The sequence below is a fragment of the Ursus arctos genome, unplaced genomic scaffold (genome assembly GCF_023065955.2).
Source record: "Ursus arctos isolate Adak ecotype North America unplaced genomic scaffold, UrsArc2.0 scaffold_31, whole genome shotgun sequence".
NCBI lineage: Eukaryota > Metazoa > Chordata > Mammalia > Carnivora > Ursidae > Ursus > Ursus arctos.
In genome coordinates, this window is record NW_026622997.1 from 8,780,312 (window position 1) to 8,806,954 (window position 26,643).

Genomic DNA, 26,643 nt, shown 5'->3' on the forward strand with positions numbered 1-26,643 from the left:
AAGTAGCCCAGTTTTCAGTCATTATGTAATTGCAGTTCTCTATTTTTCTATTAACTTGTATTTTGTCCCCTTAGAACATGACCTCAAGATGATATTCTTAGTTGTTGTGAAAGACTCCCTGGGCAAACACTTGTTTAATTCACAGTAGTAGAAACCATTTTATGTGAAGCATATTTAGTGAGTTGGTTAATCAAAATGTTGGTTTGTAAAGCAGGAATCATTTTAAAATATATGCATTAAGTATTTTTTTAAAGGTGTATCTATTTTAGAGAGAGCATGCAAGTAGTGGGGAGGGCGGAGGGAAAGAATCTCAAGCAGATTCCCTGCTGAGCTCAGAGCCAGCCTCAAGCTCCATGAGATCATGACCTGAGCTGAAACCAAGAAACCAACTAACCGACTGAGCCACTCAGGCAGCCCTATGTGTTAAACTTTTTAACTCAAACATAAGTGGACTTCCGTTTGCCAATTTTTTAACATGTTTAATTGAACTAATACATGAATGTAGTTTAAAAAGACAGTGCACCAAAGGCTTATGTTCCAACCAGTGAATGCACCTGTACATTATCTGTGAGTATTTTTATATACTAGATTTCTTGAAGTAGAAGTGCTTTGTCTGAGGTTGTGTATGCTGAAATTGTTTAAGTTATTGCCATATTATCTATTGATTTCTTACTTTGGACAATTATGTTTCTCTCTCTTTCTTTCTTTCTTTCTTTCTTTCTTTTTTTTTTTTTAAGTAGACTCCACGCTCATAGTGGAGCAGTGTGGGGTTTAAACTGAAAACCCTGAGATCAGCACCTGAGCTGATATCAAGAGTTGGACGCTTAACAAACTGAGCTACCCAGGCACCCCAACAATTACTTTTTTTACTTCCACCCATCACACTTTCTCTTCTAATGGTGTTACATTTCTGTGTAATGTTACGGTCATTATGCTCTTCTGCATATTGCTCATTGCTGACCAAGTAGTCTGGGGAAGGGAGCAAGGAAAGATCTTCCTCCTAATGCCTCTAGCCTCTGGCTCCAAACTGACTAATAGGCCTGCTTATACAGTTACTGGAGAATTTGTTTTCCCTTTTCTGTGCTCTGGAGATTCTCTCGTTTCGGTCTTACTTTGTGCTTCCCTTTCCTGTATTCAGCATCTTCAGGTTTTACTTCCTGGCTTTGTTAATGCATCTCCAATAGCTTCCTATGAAAAGGACATTTTTGGGGACCTTTGTTTCTTAAAAGCCCTTTTTTTTTTTAATCCCCATTGCTAATTTGATTTGTCAAGGAGTAGAATTGCAAGTTGAAATAATTTTTTCTTAAGAATTTTGAAATTGTTATTCCATGGATTTCTAGTTTCCAGATTGCTATTGAGAAATCCTGTTCTGATCCCTGGGCATTTCTTAGAGGACTTGCTTTTTCTCTCACCCTCTCTTTTTATAAAAAATGTCCTGTGTTCTGGAATTCCACTATAACGTGCCATGGTACATGCCTCTTTTCTTTTCATTGATTTTGCTGGGCACTAAATAGGCCCTTTAAAGCAGGAATATTATGGCTGCCTATTATGGGAAATTTTCTCTCTTTTGTTTTGGTTTTGGTTTGCTTTCTTGCCCATTGTCCTTCCCCGCCATTGGACCCTTCTGTATTGTTCACTAATTGCCCCCACAACACAGGCATCTTTTGTGTTTGTCGTTTTGTTCTACTTTCAGTCTAGGAGATTTTACCGTTCTCCCTTCTTACCTTTCTGTTGATTTTTTTCCCCCTCTGCTCTTGTATATTTATTTTTATTTCTAAAACTTGCTGGCTGTTTAATTTTTTATGCCATTTTATTCATGTTTTATAGAAATAGCATCTCTTAAGTCAGAGATGATAATGAGTTTATTTTATGGAGTTTTTGTTCTTGATAGTTTTCTTACCTATGCTTTGTTTCTTCCCAGATTCCTTTTGTTGTTTCTTTACCTTTTTCATTTGAGAACTTTACTCATAAACAGCTGGATCCTTCTTGTTGCCTATTCTATTTTAAAACTTAGCCACTGTGAAAGCTGAATGGAAGCTTTCTTCCCTTCTGAGAATGTAGAATTTGTGGATTAGTGGGTATCATTTCAGTGTAACTAAATCTCTTTAGCATATCAATGACTGTAGCCCTATTCTTTTGGGCTAGTGATTTTCTAGAATCCTCTTATCTGCTGGAGAATATTGACATGGCTGCCAGGAGAGTTGTGGTTCTTCCTAATGTAGACTTCCCCTTAATCCTTTAATGTTCAGTACTATGCCTCCCTGCTACCTTGGGTCAGTTTTTATAACACCCAACACCTCTCCATAAAATAAATTTTAAGGGGCGCCTGGGTGGCACAGTGGTTAAGCATCTGCCTTCGGCTCAGGGCGTGATCCCGGCGTTATGGGATCGAGCCCCACATCAGGCTCCTCTGCTATGAGCCTGCTTCTTCCTCTCCCACTCCCCCTGCTTGTGTTCCCTCTCTCGCTGGCTGTCTCTATCTCTGTTGAATAAATAAATAAAATCTTTTAAAAAAATAAATAAATAAATAAAAATAAAATAAAATAAATTTTAAGTATTATGCCAGAATGTGAAGGGGGATCGTTGGCATTTTCTACTGAGTCAGGAAGGGGACTTTACAGAGTCAGGCTGTTCCTAAGGCTTTCAACCAGTTCTTTTTAGCTTTTACCTCACACCACATCCAACAGAACATGGTGTCTCCAAGTCTTGAGGCTTTCTTGGGTTCTGTGGCATGCATTTACTTGTTTCTTACTTACCTTGTCTGTTCCTGTTGGACTAAAATTTAGATTTGATTTGTTACTATTCTGTCCAATTTGCACATCAAGATTTTGTTGACATTTCTGTATAATTCTTTGCATTCTCTTTGCCTGAGGATTTTCTTTTCAATTGTTCATTTCATGTTATTTTAGTAAGGTTTCTTGAGAAATGTGACATAAGCATGGTAGTTAGATGTGACATTAACTGGGAGTTTGCCAATTCTTTGTAGCCTTTTCTGTTTGGAGTTCCACAGCATCTTTCTAACATAAACTTCACCTTTAATGCTTGAGCTATAATAGCAGTTTTTGTTACACGTGAGGCAAGACCTTTATGCACTTATAACAATGTCTGAGGGCCATATTAATTAGACTGGGAATTTTTGTCACATTGTCTTTCCTATACCTTATTAGCAGTGATCTGTTTTTAAACTTGGTTTTATTGAAACATATTTACATAAAGTAAATTCACCCTTTTTGGTGTAAAGGTAAATGAGTTTTGACAAACACATAATCACATAATCACCATAATCAAGAACATTTCCATTCCCCCAAAGTTCTTTTGTGCCCCTTTGCAGTCCAGTAAGAACAATAGCTGTGTTTTAGTTATCGTCAATTAAGCTGGTTGCTCCAATCTTTCTGATGTTACTTTACTTCAAATTTTTAATTAACCCCTTTTTAAATGATTTCATTTTTAGAACAGTTTTAGATTCCCAGCAAAATGAGCTTTTGAAAAGTACAGAGAGTTCCTGTGTACTCGTGCCCCCAAAACACCCACAGCTTCTCTACCTTTAGTTGACCTTTAAAATGTGTGTATCTATAATTTTTCCTCCCCAAATAGGGACAGAGGTCGGAGGAGCCGGTCACGCTTGAGAAGGCGGTCTCGATCACGGGGTGGTCGTAGACGTAGGAGTAGGAGCAAAGTAAAGGAAGATAAATTTAAAGGAAGTCTTTCTGAAGGAATGAAAGTTGAACAAGAATCTTCATCTGATGATAAGTAAGAATGAAATTTCCCATAATTTCCTTTTTCCAATTTAGACAAGTACTGTTTGACCTGGAAATCTTTTAATTTCCACCTGGACATTGTAAGTGAATCTATTAATTAGGTTCTGAATTTAAAAGTTAATTTTTTGTGCATATATTATAGGTTATGTGGCAGAGGTCATCGTTTTCTGAATTTAGAGGTTTCAGTTTTGGCTGGAGTGAATATCCTGAGCCTTCCCTTTTTCATTTTTGTTAGAGACAACAGGTCTGTTAGATAGCTGTACTAATCTTGATTACCAGTTTTGTGTGGTTGAGTGTGGGGGTTTAGTAAGTTTTAAACTTTTCAGTTCATATAAAATGGTACATATTTTGCAGTTGAGGCTAACTGGTGTTAGGTATGTCTGTTACAGTGTGAAAAATACGGAAACATTTCAGTGTCCAGTGGACAAAATTTTTTTAATGTGAATCTAGTTGTCTAGATGGAATGTCTCAAAAAATAAGATAATTTAGAGCTGTGGTCCTCAGCCGGGGTAATTTGCCTTTCTGAGGACATTTTGGCAATATCTAAAGATATTTTTGGTTGTCATCTTGTGGCTAGAGACCAGAGATACTGTTCACCATCTGCTAATGCACAGGACAGCGCCTTCTTCCATAATGAAGAATTGTCAAAATGTCAGTAGTGCCTAGGTCAAGAAAGCCCAATCAGAGCTAGGTGATATGCAAGTAAGTGAGGGTGTTAAACGTAGATCCTGATACCTTGAGAATGCAGTTTGCTTTCTGGTCTGCACTGAAAATTCAGCAGATCATAAAAGAGGCTGTGTGGGGAGGAATTGTAAAGATTTGGAGTTCTTTGGGAGGAAATTGGGACCAGTCAGGGGCAGTGTCTGGAGGTGGAGCCACATTCCCCGTCAGATTGTATGCGAATATTTACATGTGCATTTTTGATAGGGAAAGGATCCATAGCTTTCCAAGAACCTATAGCTTTCTGTGACCCGGAGAAGGTACTAGTTTTCTTATATGTCTCACTCTTGTTCTGTAGGGATTAAAACTGAGGCTGGCTAGGTGACATGATTTTAGTAATACCAAAGTCATGGTAGAGCCAGGGGTCACTTTTTTGAACTTAAGAATCTTTCTTTTGTTCCCTAGTTTGGTGCCATGAAACAAGTGAGGAGAAAAATGGGACACACAGGGTTAAATTACTTGCCAGGATTCCAAACCAGGCAACTGAGAGTTCAGAAACAGGATAAAGAGAGTAAGATGGCTTAAGACTTTTGCTGGAACTGGCAGATGACCGACGTTTTCTAGCTTTTATTTTTAAACTGTGTAATAGTTATGGCTTGTGACTCTCTAAGTATATGTGAAATTATTAATGTTTATATATGTGTAATTTTTTTTTAAGCCTTGAAGACTTTGATGTAGAGGAAGAAGACGAAGAAGCCCTAATAGAACAGAGAAGAATACAGAGACAGGCAATTGTTCAGGTATGTGATATTAGTAAGGGTTTATGCAATCCTTTTTAAATATTTACTCTTAGTGAAAGGGTTTTTACTTTAATAAAGAATCGATGGGTAGTAGCATTTGAGTAAGACTTAAAGAAGCATATATGTGAAATTATCTTTATGAGATTTGAAAAGATAATAGTTTCTTAAGTTGAAATGGTTGCCCTTTTTTTGTTTTATATAGGATTCAGATATAAACCTTTTATAAGATAAAATTTGAAGGTTTTTTTTTTTTTTTAAGAAAAGCCTCATAAATGAGTATAGAATAAATTGGAGGAATTTCATTCAAAAAAAAATTATGCAATTATACCTGTTTCTATATAGGGGGAAAAACCATTTTAATGTCTAAAAAATAGCAGATTTTCTTGTGTAAATGTGATTGCTTAAATGCAACATCTCAAAAATAATTTAAAGTAGTTTAGAGGTAGGTGACTAAGAAAATGGGGTGGGGAGAGGGTGTTGTACATAGGTCTTTGTATAGTCGTTTAATGATAAGATTACCTGCCTTGGAAGATTGTCCGTTATGCCTTGGCCATCCTGAGATAAAGCCATGGCCATTAGACCTTTGTGGATGGCAGTCCCTGTAAAGTGTAACGTTTTCTCCTAATAATGGGAAGGTGAGTGATGGAGTTGAGAACACATTCTGGAAGAAGCGAAAAATTACTTAGATGCTGTTAAGAAAGATAGCAGGCAAAAGGAAAGAGCAGTTGTGCCAGCTTACCTGCACATACAGAGCAAATCATAAATCAGGCACTGGTAGGTCAGAGCAAAGGAAAGAAGTTGAATCACCAGAGGATGTAGGGCAAAACTGGAATTCCAGGGAAACTTTTCTGGGGCACTGATGAAATTGTTGTTATTAAACTGATATCCCTAGAGACTTGGTTGAATCTTTTTTTGTTCTTGCCCAGGTCCACAATCCCTTATCTCCAGCCCTTGGGGCCAGATGTGCTTCAGAACTCAGAACTATTTGAATTTAGAAAGGTAATATGGTGCATCTATGTATATTATATAGCCCCCATCAGTGGGGTCTAGAACAGTACCCCACTATCAAACACATTAGTATTTCTGCAGTGAGACATATTATGTTCACACTGGGGGAGATAAAAATAAGACTACAAATAGTATCACATCTGTTCAGGTGAGGTTTTGTCACCTAATGAATGTGCACCAAACATAGAACACCTTTTTTCAGAGTTTTGTGGATTTTAGAAATATATGTAAGGGATTGTGGATCTGATTCAATCAAGACATCAATACCTTTTTAAAATTTTTAACATTGACAGTCTTTTCAGTGCAATACCTGTTAGCAGATATGCATCAGATTTTATGAAAATAATACGTTGTATTGTTGTTACAGAAATATAAATATCTTGCTGAAGATAGCAATATGTCTGTGCCATCTGAACCAAGCAGCCCCCAGAGCAGTACCTGTACACGGTCACCTTCTCCAGATGACATTCTGGAAAGGGTAGCTGCTGATGTGAAAGAGTATGAACGGGAAAATGTTGATACATTTGAGGCTTCAGTAAAAGCCAAGCATAATCTAATGACCGTTGAACAGAATAATGGTAAGTTAAATTTTTGTTTTGACACGCTTTCTCTGAATTCTTAGCTCTGTAAATAATGAAAGAGATTGTTATGGGATGGGTAAAAGTGAAAGGGATAGAAATGTTGCCCCTGCTAAATCTTAGGGTAATACAATATTAAATGTGTCCCAGTGAATGTCCTTTATAAATGTTTTTGATTAGTTCACATAACCTAAACAGTATTATACTGAATCTCATTTATTTATTACCTTCTGTTTGGGGCACCTGGCTGGTTCAGTTGATAAGAGCATGTGACTCTTGATCTTGGGTTTGTTAGTTCAAGCCCAGTGTTGGGCATAGAGCTTATTTAAAAAAAATAAATAAAATATTGTCATTACCTTCTCTTTTGCCTGCTAGAGTAATTTAAAGCAAATCCCAGCCATGATTCCATTTCATCTGTAAATACTTCATTGTGTATCTCTTCTAGATAAGGACTTTTTAAAAGAAACATAACTTGGGTGCCTGGGTGGCTCAGTTAAGTGGCTAGCCCATGATTTAGGTTCAGGTCATGATCTAAGGGTCGTGGGATTGAGCCCAGTTTGGGCTCCACGCTCAGGAGGGAGTCTGCTTGAAGCTTCTCTCTTTTCCTCTCCCCCTCCCCCTGCTTGTGCTTTCTAAGTAAACAAATAAAATCTTTAAAAAATAAAAATTAAAAAACATATCTAAAGAATTGATCATTTTAAATATCTTTCTAATTATAGTTGATTGTTTTGAATCAAAATCCAAATAAGATGCACGTATGTCTTAATCTCCCAGAATCTTTAATAGTTATTCTCATCCTTCTCTCTCCCCCTTTCCATTTTCTTGTGAAGATACTGAGGCCATGTGTCCTATAAACTTTTCTTTCCATTCTGATTTTGCCACATCATTCTTGTTTCATTTATTTCCTCTATCCTCCATGTTTCTTGAAAACTAATATAAGTGTTAGAGACCTGAGTAGATTTAAGGTAATTTTTTTTGGCAAGAACACTGCCTAAGTGGTGGGTGTTCTTGTATCACATCAGGTGGCATGTGGTGTGTGCTTGTCCTATTTTTATTGATACTGAGATTGTGTGTTGAGATAAGATGATCACATCTGTCCACCATGAAGTTGTCCTTCAGCTGTTCATCTGGCAGTTTCATCAGCCATTGGTGATCATTCGTTAGATCCACTATTTCATGGGGAGTAGGGACAGGCGGTGGGCACAGTCCAAAGTGGTGATTCTTAAATTTCCATAATTCTTTTTGTATTAGGTATAATTCCACAAGAGAAGAGGTTTCCATTCTTTGGTTATCCAAGAAATACAGTTTGTACAGGAAAGTCAGGATAAATGCTTGGCTATTTCCTTTTACTGACTAATACTTAGCATAGAATAGAATTGGTACATTAACAACCTCCGGAGATGACCAGTGAGGTTCGGGTTGTTTTTGTCAGGCTTTTATTATTTGGTATCATTATGTACTTAAATTCTCTCTCCAGCTAGATGGGGAAAGAGGAAGCATTTTTGAGTTGGTTTTCAGTGTCTTTTTGATCCAAACCCTACAGATTTATTGGTATTAATATATTTATTAATATGTTTCTTTCTAGGAGAGGTTGGCAACTGTCTTTTTAAGGTCAGGTAGTCAATATTTTAGGCTTTTGTAATTTATGCATTTTTTTCTCTGCTCCAACTACTGAACTCTGTTGTAACGCAGAGGCAGCTGTGTTCTCAAAAAAACTGTGTGGACACAAATTTAAATTTCGTATAATTTTCATATGTCACAAAATATTCTTATGTGTTTCCCTAAAACCTTTCAAAATGTAAAAACGGGCCATATAAAAACAATCAGGGGACCAAATTTACCCCACTGTTTTGTTTGCAAGCTCCGTTCTACCACATTGTAAGATATCCCAGGCTCACCTTGTGCATATCTTGCCCCAGAGCAGAAGCAGCTGTTGCTTCAGGGAACCGTAGTTCCATTTAATAGGAAGTGCCATTTAGATTTCACAAAGCACTTAGGAGTGCCCGTTATTCATGGGACTTTTCAGTGGACAAAGCTAGGACGTACATACATTTTTGGAGAGGGGAGGTTCATACTGAAAAATCGCCAAATCAGACTTGAGATTACGGGTTTTTATTAACGTCTTTGACTTTCTATTTGTTTCTTTTATAGTGAAAAACGTGATTCCTAATAACGTGATTATTTAGGTTATTTTGAAGCTTTTATTTACTTAGTTATCACCAATATTGAATGTAGTGAATGCAAATTGAAAATTTAATGACTCTTTTTATCCTTGGAATACATTCCAAGGTTTCGTGAAGTCATTTGAAATACTTCTGTGTGGTATACCCCTCATTTGATAGATTAGGCTTATTTTATTTGCTTTTGATTTTTAGGAATTTTCTGTTTGATTATTAAAATGTCTTTCATGTGTGTGTATTTGTATTCTGCCTACACAGGCAAACACAAAAATAGACACACACATTGATATGAAAAGATCTTCATTCCTTTTTACAGCTCTGTGCTATTGCAGTGTAATGAATGTGGTAAGGTTTATTCACTGTGTCTTCTAATGGTGGATGTTTGGGTTGTATCCAGTTGTTGATTATTCATTGAAGGATTAATTATAATGACGTTGCGCATTAAGTCATTTTTTTAATGCTTACCACTGCGTCTTTGAAATTATTTCCTAGAGAAGTAGGGTTGCTGGGCCAGAAGAGTATAATTGTGCTGTGTTTCCAAATTTTAGTCTGTAAGGCTTGCACCGTTTTGCCTCTCGCAAGTAATGTCTGAGTACTTGCTTATCAGGGCCTTGTTACCAGGATGTTGTCATACTTTTGTTTTTTTTAGCCCGTCTCAAAAGAGAGAGGGTATTTCATTGTAATTTTAATTTGTAGTTCCCTTACTGTAAGTGAGATCGGGTGTATGTTCATATGCTTAAAGCCATCGCATTCTTTTTTTCTTTCTTTCTTTAAGGAACTCCTTTTATTTCTGAGGTTATTGGACTTTTTAGGGGAGAAATACATAGAGATCTAGATCTATAGTGGGGCTAGTAATCTTTTGAGATTTAAGTTGCAATTTGGAAATAGAATTTTTTAAAGAGGCACTTTTTATTTTAATACATAATCGGTATTTAAAGGTAGCGTATTAATTTAACAATGGAGAAAGTACTGACGTTAGGTCTTCCAACTTTCTAAAATGCATCCTTTTTTTAAAAAATGTATAGCTTTATATATCTTAAGTGTTACAAAGTGACTTTAAGTTGGGTATTAATGAAAAACTCATGTGCAAGTTTAATTGCTAGTGATATTACATTGATGACTTATTTGTGTTTTAATTTGTATCCCTTCGTTTTTCAAATATTACTGTTAATTTCCATTAAGGTTCATCTCAGAAAAAGCTCTTGGCACCTGATATGTTTACAGAATCTGATGATATGTTTGCTGCCTATTTTGATGTAAGTAATTTTAAGTCATAAAAACATAACTGTTAAAATATATATAGGGGCGCCTGGGTGGCTCAGTCAGTTAAGCATCTCCCTTTGGCTCAGGTCATGATCCCAGGGTCCTGGGATCAAGCCCCACATCGGGCTCCTTCCTCAGTGGGAGGCTGCTTCTCCCCTGCCTGTTGCTCCCCCTGCTTGTCCTTGCTCTCTCCTCCTCTCTCTGTGTCAAATAAATAAAATATTTATTTAAAAAAAAATATATATATATATATATACAAAATTATGTCTGTGTTGTATAGAGAGAGAGAAAAGGATAGAGCAAATGAGTAAATGGTAATATTTGGATAGTCTGAGTGAAGGGTATCTGGAAACTCTTTGTACTAGTGTTGCAACATTTCTCTGAGTCTAAAATTAGGTCAAGATTTTAAAAACAAGTATGGCAGAACAAGCTGAGAGCTTCAAAAAAGTTAAACACCAAATGACTTAAACATGTAGTTATTTTTTTGAAACATTTTTTTGGATTTACACACCGGGGCGGTGGTGCTTAGTGAGTTGAAACAAGATGATGATAATTTCCAGGTCCATATTAGGACAGAGTCCACTTAGGGCTTCGATATTGTGGGTGATTGAGAACTTAGGACTTGGATCATTCACCGAAGAGTTGGGAATGTTAATTACAAGGAAGAGGTTAAGAAATTTTCGTTTTTTAGCTATTAGTGACTTTTCTTGAAAAAGTCTTAAAAACATGTTTAAAAGTATGAGACCATTTTCATTATAAATTCAAGAGAACATGAGAAATAAGGAGGCTTTGGCAAGGGAAAGCGGAGGGGTAAACATAAAAATAGAGTAAAATTAAGCAGTCTGTGTCCAGGACCCTGAAGACATTGGTCATTGGCTTAAGTAATGTATCTGTATTTTGCAACAGGAAGAGGAAAACAAAGCTAGGTTAAGAGAGGATGAAATGATGATTAAGCCAGTGAAAGTATCAGCACCTGTCATTTGCTTGGACAATAGTGAAGGGTCTTCCAGGTATCATGGAAAGCGAGGTGTCGTACTCTTCAGAAGTGCCAAATACTCTTAATTTCCCACACAAACTGTTAGTGCAACGTATATAAGAAGAGAAATTAAAGGGTGTTCCATGGACAAAGCAGTAAAAGTGAAAATTGGTAGGAGAGAGAATTGAACACTGTTAACTGAGTGCCCATCTGTAATTTTTGTCCTCCTTTGTCTGTTAATAGCTATAGAAAATCAAATCTGGTTTTGAGTTTTTGTTTTCATTTATAATCCCCTAGTCATATTCTTAAGAGTTTTTGAAGATAACTTTGTTAATTTTTTTTCTGAGCATTATTGTGGTATGAGCCTTTGGTAATCATGTTTCCAGCTGTATTGCATTTACAAAGGTGACAATAAGAGTTGACTTAATTTGGCTAAAATGTTTTTATTAAATTATAGCTGGTTTTCCCCATTTTGGCTTTAAAGGAAGTGCTTTAAATGTCTGCCTGATTAGTAAGTCAGTGGCTGTCTTGTTGCCTCCTTCATTTCAGAGTGCTCGTCTTCGGGCTGCTGGCATTGGAAAAGATTTCAAAGAGAATCCCAACCTCAGGGATAACTGGACAGATGCAGAAGGCTATTATCGTAAGTTCACAGTTCTGATTAATTTTAGAGTTCATTACAACATCTTGTGGATGTTGCTTGATGCAGTCACACGTTGGAGATCTCTGAAAGTCACATCACAGTGCCATCACTTAAAATGTGTGGCACATCTAATAGCTGCATGAACCCATGTTGTATTCTAGTAAGCAGCTCAGGAGCTTCGTGAAAGAAGTGAGGTAAAGACTTGATGTGCAACTTAAATCTATTCAAAGTTGTTTTCAGCCATGAGATAATCCTCCAGGAGGAAGGGGGAACGTCACTTGCTCGTCTTGATCTGAAACCAAGAAAAACGACATACAAGGAACTTGGGATGCCAGTCATGCAGTATTTGTCATGCAGGACTACAGTTGGAAACACTTCAGTGAGCACATTTCTTCCCTACTCAATGTTAAAATCCTCAGCAGTTGATAGGAAGTGGGCATGCAGCTTGAACCACATTATGAAAGAATGACTGATGGAAGCTCGTCTTTGATACTCCGTGGCGTCTAGAGAACCAGGCACACAGTAGAGATTTGACACATTTTTTTACGTGACTGCACCGTGTTTCTTTTGCTTTATTACGTGTATCTCATCATTTTGTTAAGTGAGTATTAATTATAGTCAGAATTCCCATTTCTTAATTTACTTTTTTAGGTGTGAACATAGGTGAAGTCCTAGATAAGCGTTACAATGTGTATGGCTACACTGGCCAGGGTGTCTTCAGTAATGTTGTACGAGCCAGAGATAATGCAAGAGCCAACCAAGAAGTGGCTGTAAAAATCATCAGAAACAATGAACTCATGTAAGTTCAGAAGACTTATGTAATGAAACCTAAAAACACAGGTATTCACAAATGAACATTTTTAAAAAGTAACACAATCTGTAAAAGTATTGCAGTTATAAAATCACAGAAGGCTGGTAGCGAATCTGTTGCCTTTTTTCCTTTTATGTAATAGAGGTAATTGCCATACCCATAGGTTTTAATAAGCACAGTCTATACCACACACTGAGCTGATGTTAAAGTCAACTTGCCATCGGCTTTAAAACACTGGAAGGAACTGTTACAGATGTATATTAACATCTTCAGCTGCCCTAGGCTTAGAAAATATTTCAAAGCCATTTTAAAAATATGACCTATTGACAAATTGTAACTAGAATTTTAGAGGAAAACCAAATGTTAATATTTGGTAAGACATCCATGTAGTGTGGTTCCATTTTTGTTAAAATCCGATTTACATCAAGACGTTTTTGAAATAAAAATGTACAAGATTGGGGGCACCCACGTGGCTCAGTTAAGCGTCCAACTCTTGATTCCGGCTCAGGTCATGATCTCAGGGTTGTGAGATTGAGCCCTATGTCTGGGTCAGCCAGCGCTGGGCGTGGAATCTGCTTAGGATTCTCCCGCTCCCTCTGCCCCTCCCCCCTCCCTGGAAAGAAAAAAGAAAATGTGCAAGATTGCATTCCCTTCAAGCAAAGTGTGTTTGTTCCTCCAGTGTTTCTTTCTGTTAATTGTGGAAATAAGCTCCATGGAAACAATATTTGACTAAATATAATGTATTGTGTGAGTTACATACAGATTTGTCATTCCTCAGCAGATTTATCATTAGTAATTTAAAAATCCAAACTAGTTATCATATATGATACATCAGACTGGAACTAGTAAATATTGTTTAGTTTTCTTAAATTTCTCTATTCAGTTTTGAACTAATTTTCTTTTTCTTTTCAGGCAGAAAACTGGCTTAAAAGAACTAGAATTCCTGAAAAAACTCAATGATGCTGATCCTGATGACAAATTTCATTGTTTGCGACTTTTCAGACACTTTTACCACAAACAGCATCTCTGTCTCGTATTTGAACCTCTAAGGTATGCTGTCAAACTTGTACATTACTAAAAATTTAGATAAACACCATGACAAATTTCTGTGTGTTAATTTTTTCCGGTTAGCTCTGGTTTTGTTTTTTACTTTGATTCAGAACTAGCTTCGTGACAATCATTAATGTAAAGACAGTGATTAACCACATCCCATGTCAGACACTAACCTCATATAGCCTTCGGCTCAACAGAGATTCTCTGAAAGTTAAATACTTCCAGGAAGAATCACAGTGTAATAAAATGAAATGAGAGTAATGGAGTAGAAATACAGTTTTGATCTTCAAAAGTATGGCTTCAGTTTTGGGCTTTCAAATGTAAACCCATTCTAAAATCAATAGGAATTTTACCATTGTATGTCTTCCCTTCCATTTATTTTGAAAATTGAGTTTTATTGGAAAACTGTCTTATATACTCATGTTCCTGTGCTCTCATTTCCATGTAGAATAATTTATTAAACATCTGGGGGTGCTCACGAACAGATACTTTCCTTTTAGTTAATATTTTGGATTTGATTTTACTTTATGCTTGAACATGTTTTTACCTTTTTTATTTCCATTTTGCATTGTAACCCCTAATTTTGTGGGCTTTTTTTTTCTCTCTCCTAAAAGTATGAATTTACGAGAGGTGTTAAAAAAATATGGTAAGGATGTTGGTCTTCATATTAAAGCTGTAAGATCCTACAGTCAGCAGTTATTCTTGGCATTAAAACTCCTTAAAAGATGCAATATCCTTCATGCAGATATCAAGCCAGACAATATCCTGGTAAGTCAAACAATCAGGGTGCCTTGCACATCCATATAAGTTCTTACCAGTAATGTGATAACCACTGTATTATTCTAGAAATGATGTCGTAATAACTCAGCATATTAATTACCCATTACAAAGGACTTAACCAGTGTTTACTTTTTTGGAAGTTGGTCCATGAAATTTTAAAGTATGAAGAAAGAGAGAATAGGTTATTGTCTTAATTTTTTCCTTTAGATTGATGGATTTAGAGTACACACAAATCCCAAGAGTGCCTTAATGTATTAACACTGGGCTTCCTCTGGTATTTAAACAGAAAAAATGCGCATGTTGCTGTTTCGAAATAGTGTTTACAGCTCTTTGTTCTCTGATTTGTGGTCTGACAGGCTAGGAGACATTTAAAGGAACTATCTCTTAAATAGATGTATGGAGTAGTGTTTTTTAGGTGCTCGGGAGGGACCCAAAGACAGCAGAGCTCAGTTGTGATTAGGTGTTACGTTGAAAGGCTTTCCTTCCACGTTCTTCATCTCTTAACTAAAGACTTCTGGGTAGGTAATACGCAGCTTTCATAGGGTTTGTTTGTGTTATTTAAATTTAGAAGTAATACGTTCTCATAGGGGAGCGATAAATGCACACAACGCTTCCTTCCCTGGCCCTATTTCTTCACCCCTGTTCTGAGGTATTCAGAGTTGGGAGTGTGTTCACAGCTTGGGGAATTCCTAGCTTGTCTACTAGTAACATTCTACACTTTTTTTCTTTTTTTAAGATTTTATTTATTGAAGACCGTGAGAGAGAGCATAAGCAAGGGGGGAGGGGCAGAGGGAGAGGGAGAAGCAGACTCTCCATTGAGCAGGGAGCTCAACTCGGGGCTTGATCCCAGGACCCTGAGATCATGACCTGAGCCAAAGGCAGATGCTTAACTGACTTGAGGCACCCAGGTACCCTATATTCTACACTTTTAGAAGATTATGATCTCATTAAAGTTTGTTAAGGACTCCTCATCAGTAGCTTAGCTCTTGGTTCAGATTTTTCTTCTTTTTTAATATCTTAAAGTATTTCCTTCCAGACAACCACGTTAATGATGAGACATTCCATCGTAATAGGTTTTGACTTTACAATGTGTTACATATGTTATATAACCTGGGGTTAGAGGAGCTAAGTAATTACAGTGAAATAAATGAATTATAGACTTCATGTTAGGAATGAATTGTAGACTTGTCAACTTCATAGTTAATTTTTACCTCAGTTTTGTTTCTCTTTTTTAAATTGTGAAATACACCATCTGTATCAAAGAATGTATAAAATATGTAAAATTTAATGATAACTATGCAGTGAACATCTGTGTAACCACCGTAGAAGTTAAAGAATAAGACATTTACCAGTGTCTTAGGAGCTCTTGTCTTTAAAACTTCATTTTCGTTGAGTTCCTGCTACTGTAGTGTAGGTTTACACATGGACTTCAGACATTGGCTGTTGTCTCCTTCCTGAGAAAGGAGGAAGTAGACATCAGAAACTAGAGCAAGCTGTTTGTGAATGAAAATCCAAAGCTTTTAGCCCAGGATCTCAACCATCAGTGTGGTAGGAGTACCACGTTCCTCATGGAGGACAGACGTTGTGTAGCCAAACTGGAGAAGTGCGCATAAGTGTGGATACCCTATGACTGTTGAAGGCATTTTAGCCAGCCCGAGTCTTACTGATAGGTTCTCATTTTAAAATTGTTTTGGGATTTCTCTGGGTTTTAAACTGCATCTTAAGTAGCTAAGTGCAGTTCAGACTTTAAGAAGCTTCAGAAATACTTTTGCATTTGAAGATCCTGATTTTCCTGATCCCCCCAGGTGAAGAGAATGGTTATGGATATGGCAGTGTAAAATAATCATTTCCATTAATAGCTTAATTCTGTGGATATCATCTGTAATGGGCCAATTGGTAACACTGACCAAGCTTTATGATATCCCAGTAGAAAGTTCCTAGGACTATTTATTTAAAGTATTATGTTACTTTGGGGTGGGAACTATAGGCCAAGTTCAAGTCCCAACTCGGAATTTGTGTGTGTCTCTTTTGAAGGGGGGAAGGGACTCTGGAATATGAATTATCTTCACTTGTTAATCCTGAACATGCTTCTGACTCATGAGTGGCAGCAGCCATGGGAGCAACTCCAGCCTTTCTCAGCAGATGTCACTGTTACTGTGTATGTTGAAGTATTTACAAAGGAAAAAAGAAACAAATAACTAATATAGAGTTCATATTTATCAGTTGTGCCAAATATATTTAACATTTTGTTGACTAATACCTTCTTTATATTTAAGGGATTTAATATTTTTTAGACTTGAGGTGAATGCTAAATTTGGGATGGTCTAGCAGCTTCGGATGAAGAATGTTTTCATTCTGTTTTTGTCCAGATTCGGTCTGAATCATCCTCTGCTTTCATTGCTATCATAATTTTCTGGCAACTGAAAGTTAATATCAGTCAACTGAAAGTTAATCTAGGTCTGATCCCTTATTAATGAGTTGTCTTCATGTTCCTTTAAATAGTAACTTGACATTATTCAGGTATTCTGGGGATTTTTTAGAAGATGCTTTGCTTCAAAGAGATTTTTCTCTTACTACCCCTCCCTTTTCAAAGTAGCATTGGTTAAAATTAAATGTACTTGGTATTATCCCATATTTCCTCACTGAAAAAAGTTCTTTTACTAATTATAATCAAATATTTGATAGCTCTTAATTTTTTATAATTAGGAAATTGAGTTATAATTAGAAAAGGAATTATAAAATGGGTAACTTTGTTTTCAGTATTGGAAGTAACTTCTCAAAGCCAATTATTTTTATCTGATTACTTGTTTTAATTATTTCTGGCATGAATTAAACTTCCATGATAAAATGTTTTGCAGGTTAATGAATCAAAAACTATTTTAAAGCTCTGCGATTTTGGGTCAGCTTCACATGTTGCGGATAATGACATAACACCTTATCTTGTCAGTAGATTTTATCGTGCTCCTGAAATCAGTAAGTTTCTTCAAATGTTCTTTGACCTGGGCCATCCTATGCAGTGGAAACAGCATATTTAATGTCTAAGTACCGTTTTCCATCGCACTTCAGCAGCTGCACGAGGTCATTGATGAGGAAGGGAACCGTAGCAAGTTCATCCTCCTCAGGTGGAATGGTGGTAGTTGTGACAGGAGTCTTGATCATGTCTGGCAAGAGTAGCAAAACAGTTGTGGAAAATCCTCGGCTTTAGAAGACTGCTCTTGATTACTCAAGGTCTGATTATCACATTTATGGATTGTATGGGGCCTTTGTTTTTGCTCTTCCTGTTGCCTTGGTTGAGGCTGGTTAGCACCTCCACCAAAGGTGAAATGAGAAAAGACGTACACATTTCCTTTTGCCCCCTCCTTCAGTTCCTTCCGCATTCCCTCATTTTTTTAAGGTTTTTAAGTTTAAGAGTCTGTTAAGAATTAATGGGGAAAAAACCTGAAGCTAATGCCAAAGTGAGGAATTAAGATTGCAGTTATGTAGGCCAAGCTAAATTAATCCCCTATTAACGAGAATAAGTAGTTGATTGTTTCTGTCATCCTGTATTAAGCTTCCATTTTGTTTTCAGTTATAGGTAAAAGCTATGATTATGGTATAGATATGTGGTCTGTAGGTTGTACCTTATATGAACTCTACACTGGAAAAATTTTATTTCCTGGCAAAACCAATAACCATATGTTGAAGCTCGCCATGGATCTCAAAGGAAAGATGCCGAATAAGGTAGGACATTAACGTGAGCTGGTTTTTTTTCAAGGTCTTAGCCATAGTTTACAGTAGACCAGTGGATTACTGACACTTCACTCATCACTAGTGGCTATAAAACCATTTCAGAAAGGCAGGTATATGGCTACTGTGATTCCTTAGCTCTTTTTCATTTCTGCTGTTTAAAAACAGTGGTTCCAACCAGCCAAGAGCTATCAGAAGTGAATAAAAGAACTCCATTTTCCTGTTCCCCTCTGATGTCCCTCTTTGCTTTTCTTTATTCTCTTAAATTAAGCAGGAGGGTAGGGGCCTATAATTTAGAATAGAATTGGAATTTAGGAAAAGGGATTGATCAGCATAAATTTGTTAAGCACCATACTTGTATATATGACTGTTTCATATCTTTGTTCTTCCCTTGTTCCATTTATTATCCTTTAATGATGGGCAGAGAAGCAGCCTTGGGAGCACACCGTTATTGGTAACAGCACCAAACATGCTTGAGAGGTGGAATGAAAAAAGATGCAGGTCAGGTTAGTTCAGATATGAAGAAGGGCTCAGTTGTCAGAGAATGACGGGTGAATACTGGAAAAGGAACTTGATGGCCATCAGTTTATTAAAGATTGGAAGTTGTTTGGGAAAGGAAGGTACCAAGAAAAACTCACTTAAAATTGACCTCTTTCTAACATAAAACTCACCCTTAATGCTTCAGCTACAATAATTAGTTTCAGAAATGAAGCAGAAACTTTAGGCATTTATAAACCTGAGGGCCGTATCTTAAACTTTGATGATTTCCGCTTATTTGCTGAATTTCTGAGAGATTACAGATTTCTCACCTTATAGGTCAGAAGCCATTATGTTTTTTAGGTACTGTCCAAATTCTTTCATGTTGGACTTCTTTAGAATAAGTTACACAGAAATCGGTACTTGTTGGTACTTGTTTTAATGAGATCTGACCTGTATCATTTCAGGGCTATTGGAACGTAATTTGTAAAATGTCGTCGGGTCTCTTAAACTGCCAAGAGAAAAGGTCCCAAATGTGTATTATTTTTCCTGTCTAAGAACAAATGATTTTGTCTTTGAGTCTCAATTTTGAATAGTAAAAGCACAACGTGATATTATCATTGGTTAAGTCACTGCCTGGGAAAATATGATTTCAAGTTATTAAGTAGTTTCAGGCACAGCGTTTATATTAGCTTTTTCAAAGATGTTGAGCTCTCCAGAGCAAGGAATCTAAGAGATTCCTTAAACGAGAAGACAAACCCAGAGAGACTGACTAAATAAGTCTTATTTGTGACTTGTTATGTTAAATTGTTGGTAGGCCAGACTGTTTCATAATAGTTCAAAACCCAAGTTTTATTTTGCTTTATTGCCAGATGATTCGGAAAGGCGTATTCAAAGACCAACATTTTGATCAAAACCTCAACTTCATGTATATAGAAGTTGACAAAGTAACAGAGAGGGTAAGTCTCTTTTAACTGCTACGTTAAATGATTGTCTTATTGTGAATGAGCTGAATACTGGGTGGTACTAGGAGGTGTGAATAGTTAAAACACTAAAAATAATTCCTTTTTCCTGGTGGCCAATTCCTGAATAAAACACAATGAGGTTATGAGAAAGAGGAAAGGATTTAAAAATGTTTGTCTAGTATAATGAGTCTATTTTTATCATAGGTCATGCTTAGGCCCTCTTCCTCTGTTCTTTAGATCATTTTCTTTCTCTGGCCTCCCATCCAGCTTCTGGACTGCTTACCAGAGTGATCTTTTTGAAAACAAATCTGATCATGTTATTCTCTATTCGTTGGGTTCCTCTCTGAACTCTGCCGTCTTGAGCAGTTTGCACACCCCCTCATGGTACTCTGTAAACCCCCTCCGTCCACACTTGGCAGTCAGCTGAAGGGCGTGCTGTGTCATACCTCTCTGCCTTTGTTCACAGACCATCCTGACCTTATTTGCCTCCTCTACTTCCTCATCCCCTAAAAATAATTTATCCAACTTCAGGCCTCAGGGGAAATACACATTCTATATGAGCCTTTCCAAATCCTCCAGGTTGAAGTAAGGACTTCTCTGTTTTTGCCCCATTATATTGTCTGTTCCTAACTTCGTCAGAGCACTTAACAACAAACACTTCCATGTCTGTCTGTCACGATTTCGGGGTAGGGAGAGGACAGTTCAAACAATAAGTGCTTACTGTGAATTATTATTACTTACTTAACAGTGTGGGGATTTTCGTAGACTTCCTTTCTGTTAGCATTTTGATCTTTTTACAAACTTACAGTATGTTTTTTAAAAACTATCATAGCTAACTTGGGGTTGTTTTTTTTTTTTTTAATTCAAGTTTTTTGGTTGCTTCTTAAAAAGATGTGGAGAATAGAGGAAGCCTTGTAGAAGTTTGAAATGAGTAGATGATGATATATATATGTGATATATATATTAGAAGTTCTGATAAACCAGGCAGTCTGATTTAAGGTACATATGCTTAGTAACTCATGTAGACGTACACGTTTTTAAAAATTATTTTTAGGAGAAAGTTACTGTCATGAGCACCATTAATCCAACCAAGGACCTGTTGGCTGACTTGATTGGGTGCCAGCGACTTCCTGAAGACCAACGTAAAAAAGTACACCAGCTAAAGGACTTGTTGGACCAGATCCTAATGTTGGACCCAGCTAAACGAATTAGCATCAACCAGGCCCTACAGCATGCCTTCATCCAGGAAAAAATTTAAATGAGATGAAGAAGCTCCAAGGGTTTGAGTAATTAAATACAAAGACTGAAGAAATTTCACAGCAGTTTATTAATGTATATAAACTTATAAATATTTCTCCAGCAAATTTGAGGAAGCATGATATATTTGAATTAACACCAAGGGTGATATTTCTTTTAGAAATGTTAGTTAATCTGTTTTGTGTCTTATGTGAAATTTCACTGTAGAACTGTTTTAATTGCCAAGACTGCACAAAATTACAGTGCTAATGTATATGGTTGCAGTTCACATAAAAGACAAAAGCATCTGTTATAAAATGAGTAGTAAGACTGGGTGGTTGATTTATTTTTAGCAAACTTGGCTTCATTTTGGTCTTCAGATAAAATGGCCAGCATAAATGCTGTTTATATTCACGTTTTCCTAGGTGTGTGTGTGCAGGCCACAGCAGCATGCCCTTGGTGTAGTCAGTGCCGAAAGGGGTCTGTTCCTTCTTGAGCCTGCCTGCAGGGATGGTCTCCTCTTTTAAAGCAGGTTGTGTACAACATTCAGTACACTGAAGGTAAGCTAAACCATCAACATCACTGGTGTTTTAAGATGTTATTTTATTGGAACAGTTGACAAATGAGGGATATTAGCTTTGTGGCGGAATTCCCTGCATGTGTGATAACTGATCTTGTTTTATTTTTTGGCATTGCAACTGTGGCATAGTTACAGTTTCTGTTGTGTTCATCACATTTAAAATTGGAAGAGTGTGCGCTTGATGGATAGAGCGCCTTCAGTGTACTGTTTCTTATTAACTTTAATTTTTTAAAATCAACTTGCTATAGACTTTATATACATTTTGTTAAATACAGTTCGTAGTGACGTAGAAAAAAGGCATAGTTTTCCTTTACTAATTACACATGTTGAGGCCTAATTCTGAAAGTCCTCATATTTAAAAGTTAGACAACATAATGAAATTTTTAACTATTTGTATGTCATTTTGAAAGTGTACTGCTTTATGGTAAAAGTGTTTTTCATTTGTTCATTGTTTTCATTATTTGTGATCATGTTGTCTTTCAATACAGGCATAAACCTTCCACTCTTGAACAAAGCAGCTGCTTTTTAAAAGCGGTAATTGCTTCTTTACCTTTTATTTCTTTTGTAAATGAAGCTTTTCTTTAAGAATGTGACTTTAAAGTGTTGTCTATTGCATAAAACAGTTGACACTCACTTACTGTAAAGTGAAGATTGTGCTCCTGCATGTGAAGTGGACCATGCAGATTTCTGTATGTTCTCAGTATGCATCACTAGATAATAAAGTCTTTTGTGAACAAGGCATTTGTAGCCATTTTTAAAAGTTTTTGTCTTCAGTGCTGGTAAGTCAGGTAAACCATAAATAGTTAAAAAGCAACCTTTCATTTCTTCCTTTAAGTCTTTGAAAGATTTATTTGTTAAAGCTGTAAGCTTGGCCACAAGTTGATTATTTTATTAATAGTCAGGATCCTAACTATTTCATCAAAAAAAAAAAAATCCTACAAATAGTGTCAGCTTTCAGTGTAGTGAGATAATTCCTGTAGGTTGCAGGGTGTAATTCAGGATTTAACTAATGTTTCTGCTATTTTCTCACTTTTCCTTTTGATGGTGCGGAAAGAGAAAAGGAAAACGGGGCACAGGCCACTCACCGCCTTCTCCAAGGGGTCTGATTTGCTGAGACACCAGCTTCACCTTCTTAACAAGGTTATTTCTGACAGCATGTGTAGATAAACATTTAGCAACGATTTAAAACAAAATCATGTAAATCAGCTTGGTTTTGCAACACAAAGGAATTTGTATTTTTAACATGGTAGGAGAGAATTTTCAGAAATGTATGTACATCTTTTCTGTTTGGGTGGTAAAATTAATGCTTATCTTCCTGAGCATTGTGGAAAATAACCAGATTTTGGGGGTTTAAATAAGATTTTTAAATTGTAAATGGGATTTTTTTATTCACCCAGGCACCTAATTACAACAAGCATGCACATTTTGGTGCGTTCAAGAATGGAAAATCAGAATAGCAGCATTCTTCTGGTGGGTTTTGCTCCATTTAAAGACATGAAATGAACTACAGCCAGGAAGGTGATAGATGATATAGTAAGCCAACTTTGAGTCTACACCCGTCCCTTCATGATTTAGACTTACTAAAAATAAATAAAAGGTGGTTTCCATCTTCAGGTAGAGTGAAGCCTTTTAAATAAGGCATCACAGGTGCAGCTTGTCTACCTTACCAAAATGGGTAGTGATTTTCCCACCATGACTTACTTTATTTTGGTGATAATATGCTGCATATTCAAGTCTTTTGTAGTTATTTTCACTCAAAATAGTTTACATTTTGATGCTTCTGGTGATTTTCATGGCTTCATTTTGTATAATTATTTAATAAGTAAGTTAACTTCCACTAGAAACAGTTCATCTTATGCCTTCAAAACTATTACCTATTATTTAAAAAACAAAGTTGCTTGTTACTTGTTCTTTGTGTTTTAGGTGCAGTTCAGTGGAAGATGATGACAGCCAGAAGACATGAGCTAAGGTTTCTGTCCTATAAAAGATTTAAAAAAAAAAAAAAGAAAGAAAGAAAGAAAAAGAAAAAAAAAGGAATTCTCCATTTAATTTTTTGTCTACTTTTAGTTTTCAGCATTATGATTTGGATTTTGTTAATGTTTGGCACTTAGAGTAGTAGTGCTATTGTGCTGTTTGTAAAAGTGCTTGTTTTATCATGCTTCCTGCCTCCCCTCCCCCAGTATAAACAGTGGTCAAATTTAGTGATACTATGAAAGATTCTTGAATGGTGAGATTCCACATAACACATGGCCATCAAAATTGGTTCCTAGGGGTTACTAGGAAAATAGAAACCACCAAAATTACACACATCAAAAAGTAGTCTTTAGGTATCTTATCTCCTTGCAGATGCAAAAGACTAGAAAGGGAAACTTTAAGAACACTTTTATTCAACTCCTTTAATACTCTATTCCCCGACTTTCCCTTTTAGTAACTGTTTTTGCAAGTGCTCCAGTCATGGTCTTAAGATAGGCAGAATATTTAGACCCACAGTCAGTTTTTCTTCTTAAGTGAGAGAAGTAGATTTTGTTCCCAAATTTAGAATTCTAGATTTGTCTACTGGAAAGGAACCCTGTAAACATTCTTTATATACATATACATGATTTTATTTGAATTAGTAATTTTGCTGAGGCAGAAATTTGGAACTTTGTAAGACCTCTGTTAGATGATGGTCATAATTTAGTGAATTTCTTTAGCCTGCATTCATATTTCAAAGTAGCTGTATAGTTTTCAAATAAGTTAATCTCTGATGAAGTATTTGTTTTATTATACTTCAAAATACCACGTGGTTGTCAGATGTCAGCATTCCTAAGTCTTAGGACATAACCCTCAAAAAGGTCATAGTTCTTTCTGTAATCAGGGTAGGTGAGATCTGGAAAACAGATACACTGTAGACCCTGTTCTCTATATGGACCTTATTCTTGAAAGTATCAGACATCAGGTTGTGAAGTATCGAGGTTTTGAAGGAGGGGAGCATCTTGTCATAAATTTTAAAGACCCCCCCCCCAAAAAAGACCTTCCCAGTATTCATATTCGTCCCCTAGTCCTTATTAGTTGCATCCTGTTTATTCCCCAGTATATAATTCATTCCACTCCACTACTTTCAAAATAAGTTGATTTTTTTTACTATTACAATAACCAGCTTTTTTCTCCAAAACAAATACTCAGGACATTTCTACAATACAAAAAATGTATGTTTTATGGTATGTGGTAGAGGCAGAGAAATGTAGTGTTCTCAGGTCTGTTTCATATTTGCATTCCTCCTATGCTTTACCTGTTCTTTGTCATCATTTTGTAACGCTAGATGGCTAGGTAAAAATACAATCTCTGGAATGAAACAGAGGAATCCCATATCTTCAAATTTAGGCCAAGTAGTTAAAGAATACCCTTTTAAATGTTGGAGATAGGAAAGAAGTATATACTCAAGTAATTTCCTTTGATTAGTTATGATGACATCATTAGAAATTGGGCTTCATAGAAAGTTTCTTGTAGTATCCTAGTTCAAGCATATATTCAACATGAGTTTTATCATCCTCCTAGATGGAATGTCTTCTTTATGGAAATGTTTACTACAAATTCATTTGTGTTTTTTTACATGTCAATAATGTACACTAAATTGACTTTTAAAATGTTTTCCAGTTATTTGATAGGTATCATCATGGCATCTTTAATTTTTTTTTTTTTTTCTCCTTCTGTATGTAGGGTAAGGGACTGTTCTTCTGAAGAATCTTTCCATTTAGTGATCAAGATTTGGAAGCTGGTCTCTGAAAATACTCAATATGTATCCCAGTTACTCATGGTATCATTTGAATTGTAACTTGCAATTTAGCAGTAATGTTTCCAGTTATTGGGAAAACTTAATAAAATATGCCTCTTGTTACCGTATTGTTTCCTGATTTTTCCTTTCTGGAGTTTGCTATTTTACATTTAGTTTTAAGTTAAAACACCCATTTCCTACCTAAAGTTTCTTAGATGCTATTTCACTGGTGTTCATAGAAGTGCTTTGAAAGGTATTCCGTGCCCAAATATGATTGGCAGCTGCCAGACTAAAGTTAGATATTTATGTTAAAACTTCTCAGAAGATACCTGATGTGTGTTTGTGAATCTTGGTGAAGGAGAAAGGTGTAGAGAGAAGCGGAACCTGCTGCATGGAAACAACCAGTTTCCATGATCGTCCTTACAGAAACATCAAAGTGCTTCCTAGCAACTAAGTGCAGAGCGCATGCCCAAGGGTGGGGTGTTCCTGTTGTCGTATGTGTATTTCTGATTTGGTTATCCTAATAATAGAAACATCATAAGTAATGAGATAACTCCCATAACTCCCTTTTCTGTAATGATTGAAATCAATTGGTTCATTGTAGATGGGGAAGCCTGACAAATATTGGACTACATCCTTAGTCTGTCCACACCTCATTTTCTTTTAAGGAAGTGTTCTCACTTAAAAAACTGTAAAATACTTGAGGGATGGGGAGATTGAGGGAATCTTTAATGCAAAGCAGGACTGGAGGAGGCAGGGCCAGTGTCCAGCCGTGTGGGATACACCTGACCTAGCAGGTGCTACCTTCACGTAGTGGTCGAGTCCTGGCTTTTGTAAGAAATAACGGCAGTGGCTCTGGACAGCTGCCTTGCAAAGGCCCCAGTTGTAGTTCTCTACTTGGGCTGACAGAGTGTTAAGACCTACATATTCCTCTGTCTAAAGCAACTGACCAGGGTCGTGAGATCCTGTTTATTAGGGAAGGTAGTATGCAGGGTGCATTGGGTTTAGGAGGGGGTTATGGCAAATTTTGAAGAGAACTTTTCTACGTGTGCTTTCTTTTATGAGAAAGAATCTGCCTTGGGTAAGATCCAAAAAGGAGCTAAGAAAAGGTGTCAGTACTGGACAGCCAAAACATGGGGAGTTTATGAGCAAGCCAGAAAGCCAAATTCAACTAAAATTTTCTGAACAGAATTACTTCAATTTATATGTGTCTGTTAGAGCTGCCAAGTGTTTCTTCAAAAATAGTGGTAGAAGTTTGCTTCCAACAGGTTTGAAAGATAGCCAAGTCTTTCGAGTTTGTTGGTAACTACAGTGCCCACCCCCAGTGATAAGTTTTTCTCTTAGCCAAATACTGCCTGTTTTACTCCCATCACTTTACAAGATGAACTTAAGATGGCT

General features: G+C 36.5%; 1 protein-coding gene across 11 annotated transcripts in view; it reads left to right on the forward strand.

Moving 5' to 3' along the window:
* Window positions 1-25,368, forward strand: part of PRPF4B (pre-mRNA processing factor 4B) — a 37,623-nt gene extending 12,255 nt beyond the window's left edge. The window contains exons 4-21 of one of the 11 annotated variants that reach the window (XR_008956698.1): window positions 3,595-3,750; window positions 5,137-5,218; window positions 6,594-6,804; window positions 10,167-10,240; window positions 11,773-11,863; window positions 12,515-12,662; window positions 13,587-13,724; window positions 14,342-14,495; window positions 17,366-17,480; window positions 18,076-18,227; window positions 19,583-19,669; window positions 20,730-21,007; window positions 21,337-21,471; window positions 21,980-22,025; window positions 22,546-22,631; window positions 22,889-23,024; window positions 23,415-23,460; window positions 25,191-25,368. Coding sequence is in view for 2 of the 11 variants with exons in the window: in XM_026511410.4 (XP_026367195.1) it covers window positions 3,595-3,750; window positions 5,137-5,218; window positions 6,594-6,804; window positions 10,167-10,240; window positions 11,773-11,863; window positions 12,515-12,662; window positions 13,587-13,724; window positions 14,342-14,495; window positions 17,366-17,480; window positions 18,076-18,227; window positions 19,583-19,669; window positions 20,730-20,933 (1,612 nt within the window). In the remaining 9 variants the exon portion in view is untranslated. Of the gene's footprint in view, window positions 1-3,594; window positions 3,751-5,136; window positions 5,219-6,593; window positions 6,805-10,166; window positions 10,241-11,772; window positions 11,864-12,514; window positions 12,663-13,586; window positions 13,725-14,341; window positions 14,496-16,541; window positions 16,703-17,365; window positions 17,736-18,075; window positions 18,228-19,582; window positions 19,670-20,729; window positions 22,231-22,545; window positions 23,461-25,190 lie in introns of those variants that run through there. The other 10 variants (XR_008956700.1, XR_008956696.1, XR_008956699.1 and 7 more) reach the window with 10 other exon arrangements.
* Window positions 25,369-26,643: the final 1,275 nt, after the last annotated feature.